General features: G+C 38.5%; 1 protein-coding gene across 3 annotated transcripts in view; it reads left to right on the top strand.

The window, feature by feature from the left end:
- Positions 1-27,530, top strand: part of cntn4 (contactin 4) — a 305,165-nt gene that overhangs the window by 75,135 nt on the left and 202,500 nt on the right. For 2 of the 3 annotated variants that reach the window (XM_024269436.2, XM_024269434.2), the window contains exon 3: positions 17,765-17,901. In XM_024269436.2, the coding sequence (XP_024125204.1) occupies positions 17,847-17,901 (55 nt within the window). In that variant the 5' untranslated portion in view covers positions 17,765-17,846. Of the gene's footprint in view, positions 1-31; positions 716-17,764; positions 17,902-27,530 lie in introns of those variants that run through there. The other variant, XM_024269435.2, reaches the window with a different exon arrangement.

Raw genomic sequence — 27,530 nt, 5'->3', positions numbered from 1 at the left:
ATATTTGGTTTTTATAGTTTTTTTGCAACCTTTTGAAAACCTTTGAGAATCCTTTTTTTGCTTCAAATGAATTATTGATTCCAGCATAAGAACCAAACCAACAGGTCCATCAGTCTCAGCAACTGGACATCCCAGCATGAGGAAAGAGGAGGATGAGGATGAGGATGGAGGGCGGGAAAAGTGCTGGTGAGACGAGTGGAGAGGAGAGGGAGTCTGTTCCGCTCGGATGGCCGAAGCCGTCAGGAGGCAGCTCTGGAGAGGAGACGGACAAGACAGCGCTCCTGCTTCCTCGTTCCCTTTCTCCTCCGAGCGCGCGCGCGTGCGTCCCGCTCCAGCAGCGGCTCAGGCAGTGAGGGAGGGAGGAGGAGGAGGAGTTGACGCATCGGAGCGAGTGAGCGCACCGACGCTTCACTTTCCCGGTGTGAGAGCTGCGAGGCGCCACGGCGTCAGCAACACGAGCGGAAGGCGCGGACTTACAGGCTGCCATGGAGCCGCGCGGGCTCCGCTCGTGAGGCGCAGAGATCCGGAGGAAGGAGCGAGGGAAAGAAGGACCGACGCGGCGGCGGCGGCTTTTACGCACGGAGGAGAGACGCAGCGCGTGCGCCGGGGGAGCATGGCCGCGACCTCACAGTGATGTTTTGTGCGCACACTTTGGTTTGGAGACGAACCACGGATTAATCTGCGCCCGTGAGAGCGCGGCCGCCGCGCGGGACAGGTGAGGCTGCCTTCATCTTCATCTTCCTCCGTGTCATCCCCGCGCGGAATAACTTCTGTCAGTCCAACTTTCCCAGATTTTTTCGAGGCGGATCTCAATCCTGTGCGTCAGCTTGATCCCGCTTGGATTGGGACTATCATAGATCCCGCGAGCGCGTGAGCGCGTGCTCCAGCTCGGGCAGATGTTTGCTAATCCTGCGACCCTCCCCTGAAATAATCCCTGCGGATTTGGTCAAAGCTGATCACCTCCCGCGAGAACCCCCACCCGAGATTAGAGCGGAATGTGGAGCGGTTCCGGCGCGGGGAGACGCGGAACTTCAGGCGGGATTGAGCTGGTGTTTCTGTGGATCAGCATCCCGCGTCACGCGGCGGCGTGGTTCAGCGCGCGCGTGATGTTCCCAGCATCCGCGCGCTTCAGTAAACGACCGTCCAGATATTCCAGAATGTTTGGAAAGTTTTCATTTCGCTGAATCTTTAGCAGGAAACAGAAGATTTGTTATCCACAGTGTTGATAGTAAGTGGCAGGATCATAATTTGTATTTACACGCACACACTTCCTGCGCGTGCGCAGTTTCTTAGAGTATACATAAATAAAGTTTAGAGCAAACAAAACTTTACTTCAGCACACGAGTGATGTTCCTATAGTTTTATAGTTTCGGTACTAAAAGTTTAAAATAAATGTTTTATTTTGAAAAACTCGACTCTGTAAAACTTTTAAATTCTGAAATGTTTACCTTGAATTTGATATCTTTTTAACTATGATGAAATGTGTTTGACATATTCTTGTGGCACTTTTGTCATAATGGCGGACGTATATCAAGAAAATGAAACTTAAAAGCATTTCTGAAAAAGCTGGGCGTGGCCACAAGCTCTCTGCTCCGCCCCTTCTGATGCATCCATTTGTAGACGTCTAGATCCATGAACGTCTTCATTTTCCTCGTCTGAGCTGACATCTGGCTTGGTCTTTCTCCCAGAATGCATTGCAGTTTAACTGATGGAACTGCATTAGAGTCAAAATACAAAGACTACTGTAATTGCAGGGGCAATTAATTACAGGGCAACGGAACACGCAGACACCTAAGAGTAATTCGAAGAGAGAATAAATAAGAATAAAATAAAATAAGGATTAAATGCTGTGTGCAGATGGTTCGTGGTTGTTTGAGTCTGGGAGGGTGGGATCTGATCAAGCGGGATCCTGAGGTCAGAAGGTCAAACGACTGGTGGGCGGGGTTAAATGGGCGTGGTCGTTGATGATTGGAGGAGTTTATTTAAACTTAACAGTAAATAAATGTGTAAATAAAGTTTAGTAAATAGCAAATATAAATGCAAAATATGTGTTTTAGTGGCAGCAACTTTAACAATAAACATATTTTATACAGTTTTTTTGATATACAAATTAAAAGTTTAGTTTTTAGTACTGCTTTACTATAAAAATTAATAGTTTTCCATTTTTTTCTTTCTTTTCTTTGCAAATTTTGTTGCCTTCTATGTAATAAAACATTTTTTACTTTGTATCTGTTTGAAGTTCCATCTACGGAGAATTTTATACATTTGATGTTTGTTTGTTTTTTACCCATAATGCAGTGCAGTTTATACAAAGTTTACAGTGCACTGTAAAAAATTAGTTGTTGCAAACTGATTTATTAGAAGTAGCTCAGCTCAAATAGGTCCAAATTGTGCGTATGTGATGTGATACGATACATATCACGATACACAAGACACGATACATATTGCGATATATCACAACACTGTACATTAGACAATATTTTCCTATTTATTTTTTAAAGAGCATGGCTCAGAACAATCTTTGTATGAATATTTATACGTCTTTTTCATGAAAAACATGATAAATGCATTTATTTTATAAAGTATCGTGATATTTCATTGTATTGATTTTTTTCTCAAACCCCTAGTAAAAATGTAATGTAGTATATAGTGTTAAAATCTTTTATTGCTTTTTGCTGCAAAACAAGATTTTGTTTCAGTTGTGACTTGATTTGTTTTAAATGTTTTACTTTTTTAAAATTTCAAATGTAAAATTGTAAAATTAGAGAAAAATTATTTACAATGTGTTTATTACAGGTTTATGGCATGCTGCTGTCGTTAAGTTTACCATTAAAATTGTGTTTGATGTTTACTAGCAAATCCACTGACTTTGCAGTCGTTTATTTTTCTACTTTATTACATTTTTCTACAAAACTGAAAAATTTGAGTTGATCATTTTGCTTGAGCTCACTTAACCATTTAAGGTTCTTTTTAGGATCTTTTCTTCTTTAAATAATCAAGTTTTCCCCCTTTTGGAACATTTAACGTTCAGAAAAAAGCTAGAAAATAACATTTTCATTAAATGTTCCACCTATTTTTCAAATTTGTTTATAAAAAATGTTTATTTCTTTCTCAAAGTGTAGTTTATTTATTGTAATTTACATGTGATTGAGTGTAAATTTTCAGTTCTACATCTTAGTTTGGAGGGAAAACTTGCCTTGGAACAATAAAAAAACCTTTAAAAAAAGGGGAAAAAAAGGAAGACTTTACTGTCAAAAAATTGTGTTCAAGATGCTGGAAGCGACTTTTCACGTGACTCAAATAAAAATAATCCAATCCGCTGCAGACAAAGCCAGCAAACATGCCCCTCTAAGTGCAGATGTTGGTGAAAACAGCTGTGTTTCTGCTCCAGCTTCCATGGCTGCTGGGAGCAAACACGCCATGTCAGGAATGACGGCCCGCTGCACTGGCATTAAAAATACACCCCAGGACAGGCGCATTTAGAGGAGCCGCATCAAAATTTCATGGCCCGGATTCCTCAGGAAGTAGCCTTTCGAAGAAGAGTGTCATGGAGGTCATCTTTATTTCATGCCTCTTCAGGAAAGCTCGCCGCAGGAGCAGCCGCCGCGCGCAGCCATGATCTTTGTTTCAGTCCTTACACATGTTAAACGCTGCAGAGGGGGAGCAGCACTTGTTGCGTCATCGCTGATTCAACTCATTTTTTTTTGTGTACATCAGTCTATTACATAGATCCACTCTTACAGACCTTGAACCTCTGATGAGTTGCTTTTATAGAAGATCTTCAGGGTTTTCTATGGCTGTAATTCTGGCCTGCAGCAGTTCTGGACAGTAAGGACCAGATTGTCTTTGCAATTTCTTCTTTCATATGGCACCTTTAAGCAAATATTTCGCCCTCTGCCACATACTCGAACAAAATAACCAAAATTTGCATATCTACTTTAAAATAATTTTGGGAATAGAGTAAAAAAAAAAAAATGACATCACAGATGGTAAAACTACCAAAATCTCTTATGAGACACAAAAAGAAAAAAAAAAACGTATGGATCCAAAAACAACACTAAGACACTCTTGTTGGGAATATCCAAAGGAGGTTCTGAAATTATTACAGTTTGGCAGCAGTTTAGTGGCAAAGTGAGAAATTTGGGCTAAGTCTGACTAATCCCTAACTACTAAAAAACTATACAGTGCAGGACTGTATAGTGCCCAGATTTTTAAAAGCAATTCTGACACCAAACTGGAAACATGAAATCACCGATTTTACAAAAGAAAAACCAGATTGTTTATGGATCCATTGTGTTCTGATGACAAAAATATTGGTTTATTTAAAAAAAACATTTAAATTTGGGCTGTCAGTGTTAACGCATTAACGCACTCGATTAATTCAAGAAAATTAGTCCATTAATATAAATTAACGATAATGAATTACTTTGCGGAGCAACTGTCTTCCACCTGTGCATTAATTTCTGATAATGCACCCTTCATGGAGCATTATCCCACATGGTCCAGGTGAATACTATATTCTGATTGGCTGCTGGCTGTGGATTAAAAAGTGATTAACCACGGTGATAATGAACACCTAAAAAAAGAAGTTCCGGTCACACAGTCCAAATGTTCTGTATCACTGCACAGGCTTCTTTAAAACAAACCTTTGTGTCACCGCGTGGACAAAAACAAGCAGTAAGAGGTGAACTTTCTGATGATCAGCATTTATATCACTTTCTTTTGTAAGGTACAGGAGTACATATTGATAAATTAGTCAACGCCCCGTCCCATCATGTTATTCTTATCTTTGGTATGTTTTATTTTTTATAAATCAGTTATTCTGCTACTCATAAGACACATTACTTTGAAAAAGATTGTATTTGTGATGTAGAAAATGAGACAAAATATCCATAAAAAAAAGCATAATCATAATCATAATTGAAAGTCCACTGGGATCGCTATTAAAATAGATCAAAGGACGATCGGAGTGGCACTTGAAAAGTCAGATTTCATAAGTAGTTTTTGCCTACATGTTTATTTGCATAAAAATGTGAGTTTAATTAAGGTTCTATTTGAGGTGACCCATGAGAGATTCCTGCTTCAAAGCAATTCCAACAGAGCGGTGAAATATTTCCTCAGAACCTTTGAGTCTGAAAAGTCAACAGTAGTTGACAAAAAGTTGATCCGTTCTTCATGATCTTTGTTCTTCACCTGACATGATGTGACATGAGGATAATGAGGCGCTCAGGTGTGCAAAATGAGGATCTTTTTTTAGCAAAATATTTTTTTAGAAATAAAAACATTGATAATAGATAGTACTCCTTGGAAAAATGTGTATTTTATTTGTTTTTCTGCTGAATTTCTTTATTATCCCTCCCTGTAAATGGTAAAATCCTATAGTTTATATTAAGTAATGGTTTCCTAGCCTACTGAAAGCCTATAGGCGTGAAGTGATCTTCCACTGGAGTCTTGTCAATACCGCTGGGTCCTGAATAAACTGAGTCTGTGTCACTTTCATAACGACATGCAGATATTAAAAGTGTGAGACGGCTTCATTTCCCTCTGCTATGTGTTCTGGAAGTGCCGGTTGTGATCCGACGCTGTTTTCAAATGGCTTTTGCTGCTTTGGCGATGCTTTACGACGCTCTGTCACTCCGTTTTGATTTGCAGCCGCCGCTTTCCTTTGGGGAGCCAGTCGGCAGCGTTTCCTAATTCAAACAGTGTAGCCCCGGCCGTTCTCTTTGGGAATGGCTTTAATTGAGTGCTTAATAAGAGCAGAGCATCGCAGCAACCAACCTTGAGGTTGGGGGAGGGGTTTGAGCTGTGGGACTGGTGCATGATCTCGCAAATGGAAACGTCTTTATCTGTCTGTCAGAGGTGTGCTGAGCTCCTCTGGGGCGTGGCTGCTACGAAAAACTAAACAAAACGTCCTATAATACCAATAGAAACTCCAACGATGAGGAAACCCGTGATGGTATATGAGAACTGGACTGAGTGACCCCTCCCCCCCTCCTGTTCCAAGTACCCACTGGTTCCAAGAAGCCAAAATTCCATTGACGTGTATTGAGAAATAAACAGCGATTACTCAGTCATAATATTTGTCAGAAATGTTTTAGCATGTTCTTGCTAATCCTATTTTTTTTTTTTTGTGATGTTTTTTTTTCTATAGTGGAAGTTAATCGAGTAATAAATGGACCAATCAGATGACTCAAAAGTATGTGGTTTCACGGCAAATAATGATATTTAGTTGATAGGTTTAGTGGTAGGGGTGTGGCCTTCCAACGAGCTCACTCCTGATTGGCGAGAGTGGTTGCCATAGAAACATTGACTTAGACCAGGGGTCTGCAACCTTTGTTTGGGTGGATTTCTCACTGACCACAGCCCAGAAGGAGCCACACATCCTTTAGAAAAATAAGAGTTTGCATTGATGTTGTTATTTTCATGAGAAATGTTTATAAACTTTTTTTTTTTGCATAAATAAAACTAACTTTAAGAGAAAATATTTTTTTTTCCTCAAATATGAAACAGTTTAGAACTTTTACCAGAGATTCAAAAGACTTCCTTTCAAAATAAAAGACTTCCTGTGTCACATAGGTTCATTTCAATGAAGCAAATCTAGTGGTAGGTCGTATGTAATTTCAGGAATGAAAAAAAAAACATTTTATTTTTAAACGTTTGTGGTGCTTCTTAGCCAGAAATTCATAACTCTAACTATCTAAAATTAAAACAAAGCTAATTAACTGTTTTTTTAACCATAAAACATTGAAATTTGTTAAAATGTTTAGTTCTTTGTGCTTTAGACGCTTACAGAATGATAAGTTATTTATTTTTTTAAAGTTTACTCTACAGTGACGTATTTTTCTTTATCCAAAGAACTAGAATGTAGGGCTAGAAGAGCCAGACGTGGCTCTGGAGCCGCAGGTTGCAGACCCCTTACTTAGACCAACTCGGACCAATCACCAGCTGCATTTTAAGCAGTCGAAAGGCTTTGGTCCTTCCTGCTTCTTCAGGTGAAATTAGGTTGACTTTAATGATGTTTTAAATCTAGCGCACTTAAAAAAATCTGATTAAATCAAAGATTCTGTGTTGTTGCCACTTTGGATTTTTTTTTCCTTTTCGGACATTTACCCTCCACATATCATACTAAACACCCTTCAAAGTTCAGTTCAGCCTGTTTGTCAGGAGAAATGTGCGAAAAGAAGAGCGTGTACATCGGTTGACGTTCAGAAGGGGGGCCTCCAGGAAGTGTGAATGCGGCGCCGGGATCTCAGCCTAAATGTTTTAACGGGTTTTTGCCAAACGTGAGGCTTTCTGCGACACTGCTGCAGCTGGGAATCCAGCGAGAGCTGCTTTTAGACTCAACTGTTGGAAACATGGAGTCTCTTGACCCACATTACAGATGAAAAAGTCTCCCTATCTCCTGCTTTCATCCCTTGATAAGTTTGTTTTATTCATTGTCTTTGCCATCTCATTTAATCAAAGTTTTCCTAAAAATAAACTGCATCAATTTGCTAACACTGTCTTTATTGGCTTTGTATAATTTATTATGTTTTGTATAGATGTAAAAGTGAACATTGGGATCTTCTAAAGATTAAAAAAAGAATAAGCTTGTTTTAGAATTAATAACACAACATGTTTATATATATATATATATATATATATATATATATATATATATAATTTCAAATTAAAATAATGTAAGATTTAGTTATTATTTATCCTAGATGAATTAATTTGGCTGATTTTGCACATTACACACCTGTAAAATTAGCTAAATTTAGAAAATAAGCCATATGTCAAACGTAGCAAAATTTAACAAATTAGTTTCATGCAAAGTTTAGCAAACTAGCATCATTTAAAGTTTAGCTAAATTAAGGAAACTAACCTTGTGTAAAGTTTTGCTAAATTAAGCAAAGTAGCCTCATGTGAAGTTTAAAATTTTGCACTAGACTTGTGTTAATTGAGTTATGGTATTTCAAGAGTGTGGTTTATTTTTGTATGGCAGGCGGTAATTGTAATAGTTAAAAGGCACTAAGAGTCAAACAACAAAAAAATAATAAATAAATGAAAATAAATATAAAATAAAATATTAATAATAATAAAATAACTTTTTTCTCTAATTATTTAGAAGAGACTTAAGTTTCCTTTAGTTGAAGGTAACATACACCTTGCTGCTTTTGAGCCCATTGCTTGGTGGTTCTGGAGTCTGTCCGTTCTCCTCCACCGCAGCATCCGGATACACCCCTGTGTTTGTTCACACACAAACCTGAAGCTTCAAAGTGCAAATGAAGCTTAGCGCACGTGCCACCTGCAGGCTCCATGTGATCAACAGCCGAAATCACACCACGTTCATGCTACAGAACAGGTGTTTCAGCAGTTCCAGAAAAGAATCCCTCCTTCTGAGCAAGTGTTTATTGCCTATGATGAGATCTCAGTCCTGTCGGATAATCTTGAGCTTCAGGAGGTCTTTGTGATCTTGTTAATTGTAGGTTTGTCAAGTTGTAACGGTGGAAAGACATGAGAGAGAGCTTGGAAGGTGTGCCTGTAAAGGATTTAGATTTTGCTCGTTTTTTTCTGCACAAAAAACAACGATTTGTGTTTATATCATCAAAAGTGATATTTGATGATTCATGGTATTTTTTTAGGCTGCCTCAGGCTTACTAAAGTCTGTGAAGATCAAGTTGAGACGATATTGAATGAACAAAAAGTTCCCAAATATCCTCAAATAAAATCATCTTGTGCTCACAGGCATGTCACCCCTAAAAAAATACCCATTTTATAGAGAAATTGATTAATAAATGACATTGATAAATTTACACGATTGTTTACATTTTTGCCTGAAGATTAAACACTGTTACCATTCTTGATGAATTAACTACTGATTTTAGGTTTGGAGACAAATCAGATTAGATTTTTTTTTTCTCTGAAGCTCCGCCTTTCTCTCCATATGGGTGACGCCCATTTCATGACGTCAACCTAGAGCCGGCCTCGGCAGCGCGTCTGCGTTTCATCCACGAAAACAACTTTTTGAATTGCCGTAACTCTCCAACACTTACAAAAACAGACCGATACCGCTAAAACAAACATGAATGTGATTACGCTAACACTGAACCTTGTTGGTAACATGTAACAAAAAACAAACAACATAAAACACCGGCTATGTCCATATTCCCACCCTAATTCCTAACAATAAGATTTTAAAAGCAATTTGGACACCATGCTCACTACTGCAAATGAAGTGAAAATCTAATAAATACGAACATTTTACAACATCTATTTATGAATCCACTGTGTTCTGATGAAAAAAATATCGATGGTTTATTAACGAATTACAATTAAACACATTTTTTTCACACATAATGTTCAAACGCAATGAATTGTGGTCTATATTGCTAATGTAGTGAGCATCGATGCACACTGGTTTTTTACAGACTTCTGGGGAGATTCTAGTGCACTCGATTTTGGAATTGTAGCACTACAAAATGACGAACGCATTATATAGTGCGTAGTGAAAGGATTCAGACAGCAACAGTCTGAAACCTCTACACATTAGCCGCGTTAGCGTATTAACGGTAACACCAATTCTTGTTTGCAACACTGAAAAAGCCTACATTACTGTGACTACTAGTGCTGCTAAAAAGATTATTTTAGTAGTCGACAAATCACTGATTATTTTTTCTGCTTAGTCGACTAATCAGATCATGGGCAAACTGGACGGGAAGCAGATATCTTAACTATACTAACTAAAAACTAGATATATAGCATTACCTTCAATAATGCTAGTGTCAATGCTGTAAGCTAAAATATTAGCCTAACTCCAAATTAGCCTAAAAAAATGTAAAAAAGCCTAAATTGGCCAAATGAGCTAGCGTGCAGTTGAAATATTAGCAAAACTCCAAATTAGAAAAAAATAATTAAAAAAAAAAGCCTAAGTTAGCCAAAATAGCTAGCATGCAGCTTAAGTATTAGCTAAACTCCAAAATAGTATAAAAAACCGTAATAAATCCCAAAATAGTCCAAAAATATAGCATAATGCCTTCATAACTTTCACATTTACTACACTCCGACTCCACATAATATAAAGGAATGACTAATCGACTATTAAGTAGGTCGTCAACTATATTAATAGTCGATTAGTCGACTATTCGTGGCAGCCCTAGCGACTACGCTAACTCCCAACCTTGTTAGTATCACATTAAAAAATAGTCCGACACTGCTACACGTTTCCCGCCTTAGCATATTCAAAATAACACCAAACCTGTTTTTAGCTTGTAAAAAATAAAGGCTGGAATTTTGACAGAATGTTGGTAAGTACAGCCAGAATTCGTCCATGGACAAAGTACTCTGAACATTGTAAGGTTTTCTCTCTTTTTTTTTTTTCAACCCATAAGAACCCATGGTGATATCAGTGTCACAGAAAAATACACAAACGTTTTGTGTGGTAAACTCGGTTTGTGTTTTTTTCCACATGGTTGTATTTTTAAGGGGGTGTTCATGGGTTAAGAGCGTTTTATAATGCTGAAAATATGATGATTAAATCTGTGTTATTCAATTAGCTGGATTGTAGAAAGACAATTATCCTTCATAAATCCCAATCCTCAGGTTGTATTCTCTTCTTCATCTCTTTCCCAACCCCCACATCTCTAAACATGTCCGCTAAATCGGACATGCTTCCATCTGGTGAGTGTGCAGAAACATTAGCGCTCTCATTTCCTGCTGTTTGACTTCAGAACCGTGTTCGGCTCTTGTGTTTGGCGTTGTTTTCCCAGCAGGTGAGCATGAACAGTTTCTACACTGAAGTGCTGCTGGTTTGTTTGACCTGAAGTAGCTTCAGTTTCACTGGCAGTTATGTCAGCGACCAGTACACGGGACGAAGCGCGAGTGTCATGTAGAGGTGGCTGTATCCCCTATACGTGTTCTGGACTTCAGGCTCTTTTTATGAACCTGTTATTATCCGGCTCTCTGCTCTCTGATCACTGGGCAGCAAATCTCTTAAGAACCTGCAGTGCATTAACCAGACCTGTTATCCTCTCCCAGGATAATTTGATTCAGGAGGTGATTCTGCTCCGTCTGTGCACATACATCACTTTCCCATTGGAACAAGAATTTGTAACAGATTGATTTCTGGGCTGCTATCTAGATCACCAAATTCCAGAGCACCACAGAGGGTGCAGTCTTTTCCTTTAGGCTCACACTGAAGGTTTTTGCTCTTTATTTCTTGTTGTATTAAGCTAAAGGTTTGATGCCACCTCTTAATCTTACACGTTAAAAGGCGCTTAAAGATATACAGATCAAATATTTTATGTGTTTTTAACGGTTTATTAGATGGCATGTTTTGGTTGTTTTTTGTTTATTGCTTGGCAAAATAATATCCTAGGTGATTAAAACCTTAAGCTTTAATGGTTGTTTAGTTAGACTTGACATTAACAGCAGGTTGAAGGTAAAATTGGTAACAACTTTAAAAATGAGTGTTTACAGCAGAAAATCAAAAGACTGAATCTTATTCAAAAATAAAAGTTGAGTGTTTTAACTCTTGCAAAGATATATCCTTGTCCTCGAGCAGCTTTTCAATAACGGGGTCATCACAGCAAAGTATTTGAATGCTACTTTAGCCTTTTGTTTATATCTTTGATCTTCTTTGACGTCATCAGACTGACTCCACAACGCACAGAAGGGGCTTTTTTTAAGCTGAAAGATGCTAAATTATTTAGGAAATTTTAAAGGGGCCCTACCATGAAAATTCTACTTTTTGAAGTTTTAAATGCAATTTACTGTGCATTCCTCACTATAAAGAACCCCAAAACTGTATTTTAATCCGTTTATGCATTTAAGAGTAATGCTGTTAAAACCTGCGCTGTCTGCAGCAGCCCCTCCCATACCCACGAAAATGAGCGGTTGGAAACGTGCTGATGTAAGATCGATGTCAACAGCTCCCTCCAGGAAGAGTCTGTGCTGCAAGCTCCGCCCCCACCTTCTCCGCGGAGCTGTGGCTGGGGGTAACTACCTTCCTGTACCAGGAGCTGCTCTCGAACCCAACTTTCGAGGTGGCTTTGTTCCGTTTCCAATTGGGCTGAACTTCAGTTCGCTCTGAGATTCCTCAGTCTGAATATGAAACGAATCGAGAGCGGAACAACTGAACCAAAACTAATTCTGTACCCGACAGTCACGTGATGTAAACACGGTAGAAATGAGTCGATCGGTGATCCGTGGACAAATGTAGAAGATTAGATTGTCATGTTATCCAGAAGGAAATAATTGGTCCAACTGTTTACTTGTTAGGACGTTTATTTTAACACCACTGAAAAACGTATAACTCGTTTTTCTATGTCTCCTACGTAGCGTGTGCGCGGGCTGCTGCCGTGACGTCATCTTAAAAGCTCTATTGTGGTTTCAACAGAATTCTCTTAAAAACAACTCCATAAAACCACAACGATGAGACACGGAAATGTGGTCGGATGAATTCATGCTCAATAGAACAACTTTTTACGTGTTTTTTAGCGTGCGTACCTGTAGCATCCAAAGTAACCGTCATGGAGGACTCCTCTGCAGTCTCAAACCGGCAGTAAAAGTGTTGAACCTGGCCTTCATGCAGACGCTCAAAATCCATCAACAAAAAAAAGTTTGAAAAAGGGAAAAAATCCTGACAAGATTTTGAAGACCAACTCAAGCGCATCCAACTTCCTCTTGACTGAAGAGAGCTTTAGTCACATGGTTTTGTTTACATAGTTTGGCAGGCTCAAGGATGACGTTGTGAAATGGGCGGGACCGACGAGGAGCGAAAAAGGCGGAGGCTCGGAGATCGAGTCGTTTTACTTCCGGGTATTAAAACGGGCCACAAAAATGACTCTTATGTCATAAATACTTCTTTTTTTAGTGTTCCCAATGTGATCATATACATGGATATAGTTTACTCTGAAAGGTTGGAAAAAATCATGGTATGGCCCCTTTGAAAGAACATGTAATATTTAAAAAAAGTAGTTTAATAGCTAATTACTGAATTAGCTAAAAAAAACAAAACGAAACAAAAAAAAACTGTAATATGTCTCTAAATGCTAAAAAGGTTCATGTATTGCCCCGCTACATTAACTGGTACATGCTAAGTTAGCTAAAAAAACCCATGTTTTAACCAAAAAAAAAAGAATTTTGCGATAAAGGGTAAAAACAAAAAAGTAAAATTAACTGACAATTTATAAATTATCTAAAATAAACATTAGCTAGCTAAAAAGCTAACCAAAAAAACTGGCTAAATCTCAAATTAGTAGAATTTCAAAAATGGCTAATTTTTGACCTAGCTAAAAGTCTAAATGAATGCAAATCAGTATTGCTTATGCAAAGTTACATGAACTTTCGTGATGATTAGCAGTAACAATGCTTTGAAAAAGTAATGTAAACTTCACAAGGCTACACGAAGTGCTAAATGCTAATTATTTTTTTTAAAAGCTCATAATTTCTGATACTTCAAAGGATAAATAACTCAAAGTGTTGCAGTTGTAGAAGCCAAAAGTCATAAAAGCCATTTCATTTGAATAGCATTTCAAAGGATTTAATATTTAAAAGCTTCACTGATTCTGGTGGCAGTGATAAACATTTGAAATTTATTTAGCTAGCGCTGACGCAAGATTGTGTAAATTAAATCAAAAAACGAGTCAACTTATTTTTTGTGAGCTTTTTAGCTTTGCTTTTGATCAGTGATTGTTCCTTTGTGCGGTTTTGTTTGCGCCTTTGATAACGCGGCGCTGCTGAACATGCTCTGTAGCAGCTCCATTTGTCAACGTCCATTTTCCTGGTATCAAGTAACTAAACAAATTACAGCCACAATAGGCAAGAGTGAGTTCAGCGGTGTTATCTTTGGCTGCTTTATGTGGTCCTGCAGAAAGAGGTGGTGTATGTGGGGCGGTTGCTTAGGCAGGGCTTTGATACTGTAAAAATAGACTTTAACAGATTAGAGGAAAACTCAGTTACCCAGAGTAATTCCAGTCCTCCGAGTCCAGTCTGAGATCTCTAACGGGATTATTCCAACCTGATGGTGTTCCATCTGTGGATTCAGATGCATATGCTGACCATCAAATAATTTGAAACAAGACCTGCAGTGAAGGACTTTCTGCTGGTTTAACATCACTGAACAACAAAGTACTCTAAAATATTTTTTGTAACGTCTGGTAATGTTGACCAAATTAAGATGTGCACCAAACTACATCAATGGATCCCTATATAAAACTTACTATAGCAACTTATCTAGCTCTCACATTATCCATAACTAGGGGTGTCAAATTATTGCATTAATTGCCATTAAGTAATTACAGACAAATTAGCGTGTTTTTTTTTTTTTGATCGCCTTAATCTAATTTTTAATCTAGAACTATTGTTGTGCTCTCAAATATGAAAACAAAGGTCCAACTGTTTACTTGCATAGACGTTTCATTTGAACTCAACTGAAAACGCCTCTTATGGTGCATACACACCGAACGCGATTCGCACAGCAAATTTGCGTGCCCCGCCCCTTTTTCACCGCGTGATAAATTTGCTGCTCGTTGCTTGACAAAAGATGTGTTCCTGACACCACAGCCGCATGTGGGAGGAGCTACTACGACAGAAATGCTTGTATTAGATTAATATTCTACCCGCTGATCGAGTCACTAGAAACGTCATGTGCCCAAAGCTGAGTTCCTGATTGGCTGATGCGACGCAGCAACCTGTCAATCTTCAGGTATTTTTTTTTTGGCTGTGCCGCCTGATTTGCGCCTTGCCGCTCAAATCGAGCTGGTGGTAGACCTTCGCGCCGTGCCCGTCGCTCACATCACGCCGCAGGGCTTCAATTCGCCTCAGAGCACGTCTGGACTATTGAATTACATTGGAGATTGCCGCCTCTGCCGCCAGAATTGCGTTCGGTGTGAACGCACCTTTACATTGTCTTTCCTATGTCCCACTGTGTATTTGCAGCGCTTTTGAATCGTTATGCTTAGCTAATTGACTTACAACACAGGGGTGACACACAATTGAGAGTTGTGCCACGTCAGATCCGTCCAGTACTGGTCCAGAATTGTTCTCAAGCCCTTGTCACATTCCCTGATTTAAAGCCATCCTAGAGGTAGCAAATCTTGCAGTTCCTCAAATGACCATTAGGGTCTGGTTTCAAAAAGGAACTTCACATTGACTCCCATCATAAAAAAATGTAGTGAATCTATTTTTTGGAGAAAAAAAAAATCAAGCTTATACTAGCTTTAGCATAGGCTTGATTAAATTGCAAAGTGGGTGGATCTAATTATTAAAATCCCACTCCAATCCTATTTTGGATCTTTTGTAATATTTTTCCCGTAGTTATTTAGTTATGATTATATATAAACGGGAATAGTTCATCAGAAACTTTCCTCTGAGTTGTGGGCGTGACTGTTGACAAAGTAGTAACCCTCAGCTGATATCTCATCCCTTGGTTAACATGTTCTCCTGCTAACTTATAAACACCATTTTTCAAATGGCATTTTTTCGTCTGCTCCTTACTCACTGTGATTTAAATAAAGAAATACTCAGAATTGCAATTTTGAGCTTTATTTTCTTTAGGTCCTCCATTGTCAACCACAAGAATATGTTAAAAACACATTTTTTTTTATCATGGTGGGCCTTTGAACTTTATCACAATCCATGCATTTTTATCACTAATGGTGTTTTTTACTCTTCCTGTTATTAAATATTTGATGCGGGACCCTGCTGTTTGTAACTTCATGGGTTGCAGCTGTATTAATCAGAAAAGTAAAGATGTTTTCTGGATTCCTAAGAACTTTCTTTATGCAAATCAAACTTCCCTGGGAGCCAGGTAGTGCCGCTCTCGACCCGAGACGCATTCTGACAACCCTCCATGTGATGCGTGGAGATAAAAGGCCTCCTTTCTGTAGGTGGAGAGTGAAGACAGAGCTTGAAGGTAGAGAGTCTGAGATTAATGAGATCGTGGCTTACTCAAACAGTTTCAGATGCCTTTTTATGTGTGTTTCCGAGTAGTTTCATCTCACTTTTTAAAACTTTGCGACTTCTGTAAGCAAGGTGGAGGGCGTAGGGTGCCAGAGTGTTCCTCTGTGCTGTGTTCTTATGAAGGCAAATTAAACATAGTTGAGATTTTTAAGGATTCCTGTGACAAATAAATCTATTTTAATCCTGGAAATGTTGGATTGCTGCTGCTTATGTCCCAGCGGAGCCCCGTGAAAAGCAGATTTCACCTTTTAGTTTTCAGTCTTTTTTATTTTCTAATCATTTCAACAGTGCAGGGTTTTTTTGTCTCCACAGGCGCCTGCCGACATTTTGCAAAAGACATTCTTTTCTTCCTCCCTCAGAGTTGCCGCAAACTGGATAAATCACCTGCGCGTGTCTTAACATCCTCGGTTGGAGACATACCTATCAATTTGTCGCCAAAGTTGGGGAGCACATGAAAGTTTCCGGATGCTGCAGAAAACCCAGTTTCAAAGAACGCGTCGCCATGCTGATCTAAGACAGATCTTTCCATGACGTTGTATGTCGGGGTTCTGCAGATGCTAATGACAGCCGAGTTCCTCATTGTTCCATGAGACAATAAGGAACCCGGCTGGATGTCTTCATTTTCACCTCAAATCACAGCAACAAATCACTAAATATATATTAGAGATTAATTAAATAATTAAAGCTGCCCACAGGTCATACAATGCCTGACACACCCTGACTGGCTGAACGTCAGAGCTGCTATTAAAAATATAAGTTTTTAAAATGGCAGCTTTTCTATTGCTTTTATCTCCATAGCAACCATTTTATTTTTTGGTCGCCTATGGATGACTGACAGGTCTATGTAATTTTTAGAAGAATTGACAAAAGTAAATTTTTGAATTTCCTTGGCAACGGAGGTTTTTTGTTAACCATGCCCACATTTCTACTGTGTTTATATCTTACATCATATTGTTTTGTTCAACTTCAGTCAACAATTCATGTATTTCATTTTTACAATATTCTGGTAAAAAATGTGCGAGCATCCGGAAAACGCCACCTTTGCTAGCTTACCATGCTAACGCTGTTCAAAATTTACACATTTTGATTACATTTTTTCCCAACTTGCTTCCCATTAATGCTTGAGGAGTTAGGAGACAATTGATTGAATTTACTTTGGAGGAGTTGAAATTTGTATAAAGTGCTAAACTTTTTTTTTTATTTAATTCAAGATGGCGGCCTTTTTCCCGAGGTCAAAGGTTAACGAAACTTTGGTTGAGGCCGTAGACTTAACTTGGTGGTGTGTTTGTGAAATTGCATGAAGATCATTCTAGTAAAAGTAATTTACTCCATATTGTGGTAAAATGTGAAAATCGTAAAATTTCATATTTTGCCACAAAATGGCCGCCAACCAGTAGGTCCTGTTTTAGACGCGTGTTTTTGTTTATTTGTCTGTGGCTGGATATTAAACTTCTTTTTGAGCTCCCAGAGTTTTTGACCTCATTCTTCCTTTGTTTTTGTTTTTTTTGTTTTTTTGATAATTCGCTTTCTCTGATGTCATCGTTTTACTATGATGACATTATTTTACTTGGTGGATGCAAATTTTGAGGGTGTGGCGACGGTGAAATTTTCACTCTAAAGGAGCAGTAAAAAAGAAAAATTGCAAAAACATCAAAGTCTGTAGTCCCGGAATGCTGCGGGACATAAGAATGCTTTTGCTAAATAATAACTCTCCCTTCATCTCATCATGACATCACAAAGATGACCGACTGATCTTCAAAGTTCCTCCTAACTAGTTCCCGAGCTGCCAACTTATCCCACCTGTTTTCTTTCTCCACAGATCAGAAAACCGGAGAGGTGCAAATCGGATTCCATACGTTTGCGATTGGATGTGAGAATACTTTGACCCAACAAAATTGAAAATGACGTTGCTATGGAAACTGCTGCTGCTGCAGTCACTTATGGGGAGCCTTGCAGGTAAAGGGGTCTTATTAAGAACTTTTGATGCATGCCAAAGCTGCCTTTGTGAAGCCTGAGTCCTTATTCATATGTATTTGGGGCAGGTGGCACTGTGAAAGCGTGAGTTTGGAGAGGAGCAGCTTCGGGTGGATTAGCCTCGAGCAAACACAGCTCTCTGTGACAGATACAAGATAAAATATTAAGAATATTGAATCTGCTCAACGTTGACATCTGCTCAGGATCTTAGAACATATTTTACTCAAACGCGGGGAACAAACACAACTTCAATTTAAGGATTTCAATATTAAAAATGTCTAAAACTACTCAGTTTTTTTTTTTTTTTGTAGCACCAAAGCCTTGAAAAGCTATTTGGTCATAGCTCAAAAAGCCAATAATAGGACAGTTTTATAAACTTCTGTAATAAAGATGTTAGCAAACAATTCATTTACGCTAATGAGCTCAATATTAACACACGTGATGACATATTGAAACTATTTTTGTGATTTCCCTTTTTTCAGAGTTTGTAATTTTCCCATAATCCATTGTTTTTATTGGGGTGGGGGAATTCTCTCTACTTATTTTCTTCTGTTCTTTAGATCTTTTCTTCCTCTCCAGCCCTCCCTACCCTAGTAACTGTTGATTAAATGACTGGAAAGATTCTAGGTTCTGATTGGCTAAACTCACTTAATCATCTGCTTCAGGTGATTATTTATATTAATAATTTGTTTTCTAATGAAAAATATTCAGTACATTCTTTTCTGAATTTTGATAATAGATCTGCATATGAAATGACAAAGTCTGAATTAGTGTTATATCTACTTACATGGGATTTATTCTTACTTAATGAATCCTAATAACCTAAATCTATGTTGGAAGGATATACATATCTGATCTTAAGTTATGAACTGGATACATGTAAAAGAAAATGGTATGGTCAAGCCGGGGTGGGATTATATGTTTGTTTCCTCTCACTACCTTTCAGGCAATCTCCTAATGCCTAGTTACTCTGTGTTTGACATGTCTTTATGGACGTAAACTTCTGTTGATTGATTGTATTGCACATGAAAGAAATGCAACAGGTACCACGCAATGGGGAGATATCAGCCGAAGCTTCACGATTTAAAAAAAAAAAAAAAAAAAAAAAAAATGTTGGCGTGGTCATAAAAGTATATGGCATCAGTCAGGAGGCCATTAGCCGTGCACAATGGCCCGCTTTTTACATACTCCCGGATTACTGGGCGGTACTAGATATGGACGGCTGCCATCCAGAGACATTAATGTCTGGTTCAAACCGCACAAGGAAACGCCGCGAAGGCCACTTCCCTTAAAACCCATTTTTACAACCAAGCTTTTGACCTTCCTTGAGACTCTGTTTTTACTGTTTTGGTTTTAGTTGTTTTATGCTTTTATTTTATCTATTAGTGTACTTGGTGTATTATTGTACAGTGCTTTGTAGCAGTTTGGCTGCGTTAAAGGGCTTTATAATTTAAGTTGATTTGATTTGGCACCCTACGGTGTAAACCTATGATATAGTTCCCACAAAACTTGAAGTGCTGCTTTTTTTTTTACAAAGCTTTTATTTAAGCAATTTTCATGATATCAGGCATGCTAGGAATTTCAATCCGTCAACTCCTTGTTCAGCACCAATACTTGAGAAAAATATTGGCTATAAAGTTTGAAATAAACAAATCAAATCAAATCAAATCAAGATTTTGAATGGTGTTAGCATGGCAATCTCACAAAAGTAGTATTTCCATATTCCTCTCACAGTACTGAAATATTCTGAAAATGTATTATACAAATCTCTGCTTCAAGCTGAACAGAACAATATAACATATGAGGAATGAGAAAAAAAAATCACGGTTGCTAAGGAAATCCCCAAAATTATTTTTGCTGATTCTTCTGAAAATGACATCGATTTGTTCGTCTCTCCCAGACAAGCGAAAAATAAAATGGTTGCTATGGAGATGAAACCAACAGTAACCGCCATTTTGAAAAAAACACTTTTTTTTGTGAATTTATCTCATGTAGCTCTAACCAGAGTGGCTGAACTATGGCATGTCAATTCCATCCAGAGGCTCTGAATTAGATTTTATTTTGAAATATATATTTGTGTTACTACGGGAGGGAGGGAGTGTCCTGAGAGGCTCAGAAGAGCCACTCAGGGTCTCATCAACAGGTTCACACGATCATGTCAAGGTGCTGCACGGAAAACCTTCTCTCTTGTTAGTAAACACACATTAAGCCGTTTTTGAATCTGGTATCCTGCCCCGAACATCAGTCCACCTGCCCCCAGAGGAGCTCTGAACTCGCCATGTGCCCTTCCCAGCTTGTCTACCCTTGTCGGCGTTCGTCTTCCGGCGGGTCTAACAACTCACCCCACATACACACACACCCTAACAGCAGACGCCTGGTGATAATTGACCGGAGCGCTGCCGATTCCTCGCGGACTTGTTACCTCGCGGAGGATCATTTCTGCCGTGGAGAGAAGTGCATCAAGGGTGGAAGCCAAACATGATTTCCTCGTGTATTTTTAGACTCCAGATGTTTATGAGCCCTCGCTGGCGTTTGATGAGTCTCTGAAGGTCATGCTGTTATTTTGACAAAAAAAAAAAAAAAATCACGTCATACATGTTTGATAGCTGTTTATTGGGATTTTTTCAATCAAATTGTCATTTTGCAGCATAAAAAACTGCTTTGTGTCATAAAAAAGCTCCATCTCGATGAGTTCTCAGATAAAAATCAGCCTTAATCAATAGATCAGGTATCGCACTACGGAATCCATCTGTGAAATCAATCTATTCCCCTGCACTTCTATTTTTAAAGCCATATTTCATGCACTCAGTGTCAGTGGATTAACGCATTTCTACATTAAAAATGAAGAAATGTAATAAAATAGACATCAATTTCAAAAGAAAACAATCTAAAGGTCAAGTTTGTTGCAGAAACCTATAAATGTGTTTGAACAAAAACCAATTTGTACTTTCAATGCTGACTTTTCTCAGCAAATTCAATCCAAGTGCAAATGGAAAGAACAGTAAATAGAGCGACTGTAAAATGAATTCATGTGCTTTTTTTGTCAGAGCTTCCGAAAAAGAAATGCATCATTCCATTAAACCAACATCTTCCCTTACCTAGTTTATGAATACTGCAGTAAGGGATGTTGAACATCTCGTTTATTATTTAATTTCTGTCAATTGAAAAGATTATTTGAGTGATATAATTGTTGAGAATAAATGTTCAGAGTTGAAAAGTAATATTTGTTTTTTCATATATTAAGTTCTATTTAAAATCTATTTCTAGAAATAGTTTTGGTTCCTAGAAGCCAAAATCCCATAGATTTCTATTGAAAAATGAACAGCTATTACTCAGTCATATTTGTCAGAACAACCATTATTGCTCTACAGCAGGGGTCACCAACCTTTTTGAAACTGCGGGCTACTTCATGGGTACTGAATCATACGAAGGGCTACCAGTTTGAAATAATAAATTTGCTTAGTTTGCCTTTAGTTATTCATTATTAATAATAATAATGATCCTCCTCTATGTGAAGACTCTGATTTCTCACCATAATTATCAATAATGACAACAAGATAGGAAACAGACTTTATTAATCTCAACAGATCTTGTCAGATTTTTAGGTAATGACCAAATGCAATGTTTTTAACAAAATTATAACTATTATTAAATAATTATTTATTAATTAAATATAACTATTATCAGTGGATACTCTCTTCAAACGCTTTAATTCAGTACCAGTCCCTTTATTTTCCTTAAACCTCTGAACAGGTTGATTGACAGATCCCACAGCAGACAAGAATCTGCTTCCATTAAAGATAACTAATAATCAAATATTCTTGGTGTCTCCATGTGGGAAAGGGAGAAGGGGGCGCCTAATTCTTTGTTATTAGCTGCAATTCCATCACACATTTGCGCAAAGCTTTATGGAAATTCTTGGAATTAAAAAAAAAAAAAAAAGTTTCTAAATTACACTGTTTCCATTAAATTATAATTTTGCGATTAATCACAAACCAACTCACGCGATAAGTTATTAAAAACACGGCGATGAACGAGAACAAGTATTTTTTTTATTTCATTCACTAAGAGGGAGCATGTGGGTGACGTCACAGCTCTGTCTGGGGCGCACATGCAGCGCAGCTCGACTCAGAAGAGGGAGGAGTCTGTTCTGGTTAAAAGAAAAAGCATTCTAACAAATAAGCACCTGGACCTTTTTCCGCTTGAGAACGCCACAACATAAATTCAAGTTTCTGTCACGGCGCTCGCGCTCATGAGACTTCAGGCTCCAAGCTGCAAAAGTGCGTCTGCAGATGAGGTGACAGGAAAGGACGAGCTGCTGCGCGATTCCACATGACCCGCAGTTTCTAAAGCGCTTTGACGCTGCGGGACCTCCTGGTGCGTCGTCTCAGCGGCGCTCAGATGAGACACTTCATACCGAGAAGCGCATTTATTTAGGAAAAAGTGTTTCCGTTACAGTTTTGCGAAAAATGTCTATTTCCTCCTCTAAGCGCAATTTCTTTTTTCGAAACTGTGCTGTTTCCATTAGGAGAATTTATTATCCAAATTCCAATTTGCGAAATTTCAGAGTTAATGGAAATGCGACTATTGATTATCTCGTGAAGGAGAAAACGATTTAAAAAAAGAAAAATAGTGGGCCGTTTTTGGCTTCAGAAATAATGGACATAGAGTGGCGACCCCGGGGGTTAGCCCCGCCTTCAGTTCCTAAGACTCATGGGAAGTGGGAAATTTTGGGTGTGTTACATTGCTCACCATAAGTGAGGGAGCTGTGAGCAGAATTGAGGTTCATACTGTTTGACCATTCATTTATGTTTAAAACAAACAAGTATTGGTTCGGAGTATAATACCACGCGGAATGCTTCTTTGGCTTCTTCCGTTTGAGACTTCCAGTTTGTTCTGAACATGGGGCACGGATGTTTCTCCGCAATTACTCCGCAGTTAATAAAAGAATATCTCAGCTTTTGGGTCTCTGCTTTAAGTGACGTATCAATTGAGTTGTTCCAAGATAACCTTAAGAAGTTAAAATGTTTAATTCCATATAAAAGGTGGGTGAGACTTAGAAAATGTGAATCACAACAAAATAAAATTTTCGGCCAGTTCCCAAGTGAGTTGAGCCATTTTTAGAAGGGGCCTGCGGGCGACTGATGTGGTGCTCGCGGGCGACCTGGCGCCCGCGGGCGACGTGTTGGTGACCCCTGCTCTACAGCCTTTTTTTTAACATGTTCTTGCTAATCATATTTACTTTTCATTTTCTTACATAGTTATTTAAGTTATGAATGGACCAATCAGAGGCTTCGATAAAGTCCATTCCAAGGTCCACGTCAAAGTTCGACAAATATCATATCGCCCGTTTTCAAGTACTAGGGGTGTGTACTTCAAACAAGCTCACTCCTGATTGGCAAAAGTGGTTACCATAGAAACAATGATTCAGACCACTGAGTTATATAGCCAGAGATGCTACGCTAGCTTGTTACCATGGTTCAAGATACCTAAAGACCAGCACCATATTAAACAATAGGATATGACTTAGCAGATGCAGTAAAATAATCATGAAATGGTTAATTTTGGTCGGATTTTAAAAAAAGAAAAAACTCATCATCCCAAAAATGAGACCCAGGCTGTCGTATTCATGTTTTTTGTTCAAAGTGCAACTGATGAGTAATGTTTCAAACTTCTATAAATAAATACGTTATTATATAGGAAATGCATTGAAAACCTGACACATGGTTGTGAATACATTGAAATCTACACATAGACTAAGATTTACACAAACTGTAAGACTCCTCGCTGCGTGTTTATAAACGGGTCAGTAGGTGGCCATACTCGAACTTTAAAATACATTATTTTGGCCCGCAAAACTGGAATCAATTTTATTGATGATCTTTATTAATATCTCAGTTTCCTTTTAATTCTGCTATTTACCCATAGATGGCGCACTACAAATACATTGACCTTTGTTTTGGTACAGAAAGTTATTCTGCATTCGCTTGGTGGTGGAAGATTTGTTGATTTCTCTCACGTTCACGTGTGTTTTCCGAGTTGGAAGGCCATTTGTCCAATCTTTCCAAGACCACATGAATGCAACATTTCTCTAAGTTTGCATTTTTCCCTGAAGGACATCAACCCATTGGTGCAATTAGCACTAAAAGGAGAACAAAAACCACAGTTTTGAAATAAAAATCTATTATGTTATGCTTTATAGAATATACATTAATTTTCTATCAAAGTCAAGGAATGTGTTTGTACAGATTCCATGTTTATTTTTTTCTTTTACGAGGTGGGTTACTAAAACCAAATCTGCTCCTGGTCTGGCCTTTACGTCAGTTTTATAAGCCCATAAGTGAAAAAGTTTGTCCATTCTTGGGCTAGTCTTTGCGTTGGGGACAGTGCACCTCGGTCGACAGTCGAGCCAGTCCAGGGGGCAGAGAGCAGCACTTGGGTTCATGGCCTCTGTGCTTATCGAGCTGGAACCTGTCGCGAAGCACCGCCGCAGTGTATGAGTGGATCCCATCCAGCCTTTATCAGAAGGACTAAGGCACCTGCCCAACAATCCCCAGGCGGTTTTCCATGTGTCACCCACCTTGGCGCTGGGCTTTTCTCTCTTCACTTGCCGTTACTGAGGAAATCCTGGTTAGTTTCTTTTCCGGTTAGTAATCTGCTTACCAGCGGGTATTCTGGTTTCATCTAAAGTCGAACACACATACAAATACCACGGCCATCCGCCATAAAACAAAAAAGATCAGAAAACATGGAAAAAGTGCGAAGTCTAAAGCCACCACTGACTTTGAATCGGCTACAAGATCAGCCTAAGTCTTCATTATTGAGAGTAAACTCACTCAGATCTTCCTAAAACGTTTTCTAGAAGTTCTCCTCTATCAACTGACAGCAATAATTTACTAGTGAAAAGTCATTCTTGTTCTTCCTGTTTTGCTTGTACAATTATAGCACAGCAGTTAGCAGGCATTTCGCCCTCTTCAATATGGCGTCCAACTTTGCGTACGCAACAAGCTAGCATAGCGCCTCTTGCCTATAAATCTCATTGACTCAGACCGACTCAAACCAATCACTGCTGACGACGGTCGACTTCAACATGAAAAAACATTTTCAATGGGTGATCTCACACTCACTCAGGCCAGTTCTCAGATACACTCCATGATGCTAACTTGCAAATGTTTGGTTTAAAATGGTCTTAAATAAATATATGGTGACTTTAAAGAAAATTCTAGAATACAGACTCCACTAGTAATATTTATTATTACCTAAAAATCCTTTTTTTGTCCTCCTTGAATTTGGCAGCATTGACGTCTCTGTGGTTCTATTCTCTTAATGTTGGGAATATGTGTCTTACAGTAAGGTGATATGGTTAATTCAGTGTTAGTAGAAGTCATTAAAAAAACACATCCTGAACTGAAACTCATTTTTCGTGCATTAGCAAGCAAAAATAGAACCTTCAATGGAGGGGAAAATTCCCCACTGTGAATCTCCTCAGCCTGGAGTGTTCCAAGTTAATTTGTTTCACGTGCATACGTAAATAAAAAGCCCAATAATAATTGCCATTTAAGACCAAAAAAATCCAATTATATTTCCAAATCAGTCTCCTCCAAAAAGCCTGCAGTAGCTTGCTTTAGCGGAGGCCGCCTTTAATCTCTTAAAACAATTATATGGAGTTTTGTTTCACACTTTCCAATTATGGCTGCTGCACTGTCGCAGAATGGTGTGCATGGCTGTGCAGGGGTTAAGTCGTTGTTACAGATGCTAACAATAGTATTTGAAATTTGTAAAATGTCATGCAATAATTGGCAGTACCATAAAAGGAAAATTCCAGACGTTTTTGTTGATTGCAGGTTTATTGTTTTCAGAATGTGTTAAATACTAAATTAAAGCTGCAAATTGTCAGCTTTTATATGGAGACGTTAGGTCTGTAACTTTTTCTAATCTGAAAGTGTTAATATCAATGTTTAGATTAGTAATTGCTTACAATTTTAGCATTAACAATAGTTTGGGTTTAAAGACTCAAGACTTTATGCAAATTAGATGCTGTCTTCAAATCTAAGGGTTTGTTTTCTTACTATAGGGCTGCCGTGTTTGCCTCTTTGTTGTGAGATTATCACTGAAGTTGTGCAATTTTTTTTGTAGAAACTTGTTGTGATCCATTGTTCTATATTTGACTGTCCAGATGAAAAGGGTACAGGTCAGACTCCCTGAAACTCAGGTCTAATTAAAGTCTAACACCAGTTTTTTTTTAAGTACAACCTCAAGTTTTGAGTTCAATGCAAGTATCTTTAGGACGAATCTCTTGTTGACCCTCTTTGGGACGAATCTCAATCTGAGCCTATTCTGGAGCACTTTGGAATTGAACCATTCAAGGACAAGCCTTGAGTTAAGCCCCTGTAGGGCAAGTCTGAAGTTGAACCTCTTTGGAACGTGTTTCCAGCTCAGCCACCCACTTTGGGGAATCTTGAGATGTACCTCCACAGGACAAGTCCCTTTATGATAAGTCTTGAGTTATTTTTTTTTAGGATGTGTCAAGTTCAGTCTCATTGAACAAATCTGAACTTGAGGCTCCATATGACAAGTCTCGAGTATATAAAGACTTATGTGTCAAATTTTTAGAATGAGTCTCTAGTTGACCAGGACTGAGTCACTTTAGGGCAAATTTCACCTTAAGCCTCCTAAGAGTCTTGTCTTTAAATTGAGTCTTGAGTTGAGCCTCTTTACGATGAGTCAAGTTGAGTGTCTTGTTGAGCCTCTTTAGACTAAGTATCAAGTTGAGCCTCTTTAGGAGGAGTCTCGAGTTGAGTCGCTTTAGGACAAGTCTCGAGTTGAGCCTCTTTAGGAGGAGTCTTGAGTTGAGTCGTTTTAGGAGGAGTCTTGAGGGAAGCATTTTTAGGATGAGTCTTGAGTTGAACCTCATCAAGTTGAGTCGATTTAGGATAAGTCTTGAGGTAAGCGGTAAGCATTTTTAGGACGAGTCTTGAGTTGAACCTCTATAGGAGGAGTCTCAAGTTGAGTCGCTTTAGGAGGAGTTTTGAGGGAAGCATTTTTAGGACGAGTTTTGAATTTAGCCTCTTTAGGATGAGTTTTGAGTTGAGCCTGTTTTGGACCTCTTTAAGATTAATTTTAAGTTGAGCTTCTTTAGGACATGTGTCAAGTTCACTAAGTTTAGGACGAGTCTCGAGTTGTGACACTTCAGAATGATTCTCTAGTTGTGCCTCTTTGGAATGAGTCTCGAGGTAAGCCTTTTTAGGGCGTCTAGAGTTGAGCTTCTTTTGGATAAGTCTCATTTTTAAGCTTTTTCAACAAGAGTCTAGCGTTTAACCTGTTTAGGACGAGTCTCAACTTGAGTCACGTTAGGAAGAGTATCGAGTACAACTTTTTTAGGACGAGTCTCAACTTGAGTCATATTAGGAAGAGTATTGAATACAACTTTTTTAGGACGAAGCTCAAGTTGATGCTTCAGGACAAATCTTAAGTTGAGTTTTTTTAGTCTCAAGTAAACATTTTAAGATGAGTCTCGAGCACTTGAGGACAAGTCTTGACTTGAGTCTTTCTAGGACAAGTCTCAAGTTAACCCTTTAAGACAAGTCTTGAGGTAGGTTTCTTTAGAACAA

The sequence above is a fragment of the Oryzias melastigma genome, linkage group LG5 (genome assembly GCF_002922805.2).
Source record: "Oryzias melastigma strain HK-1 linkage group LG5, ASM292280v2, whole genome shotgun sequence".
Classification (NCBI taxonomy): Eukaryota; Metazoa; Chordata; class Actinopteri; order Beloniformes; family Adrianichthyidae; genus Oryzias; species Oryzias melastigma.
Note: the sequence above shows the minus strand (reverse complement) of the source record. Positions and strands in the feature narration are given on the sequence as shown.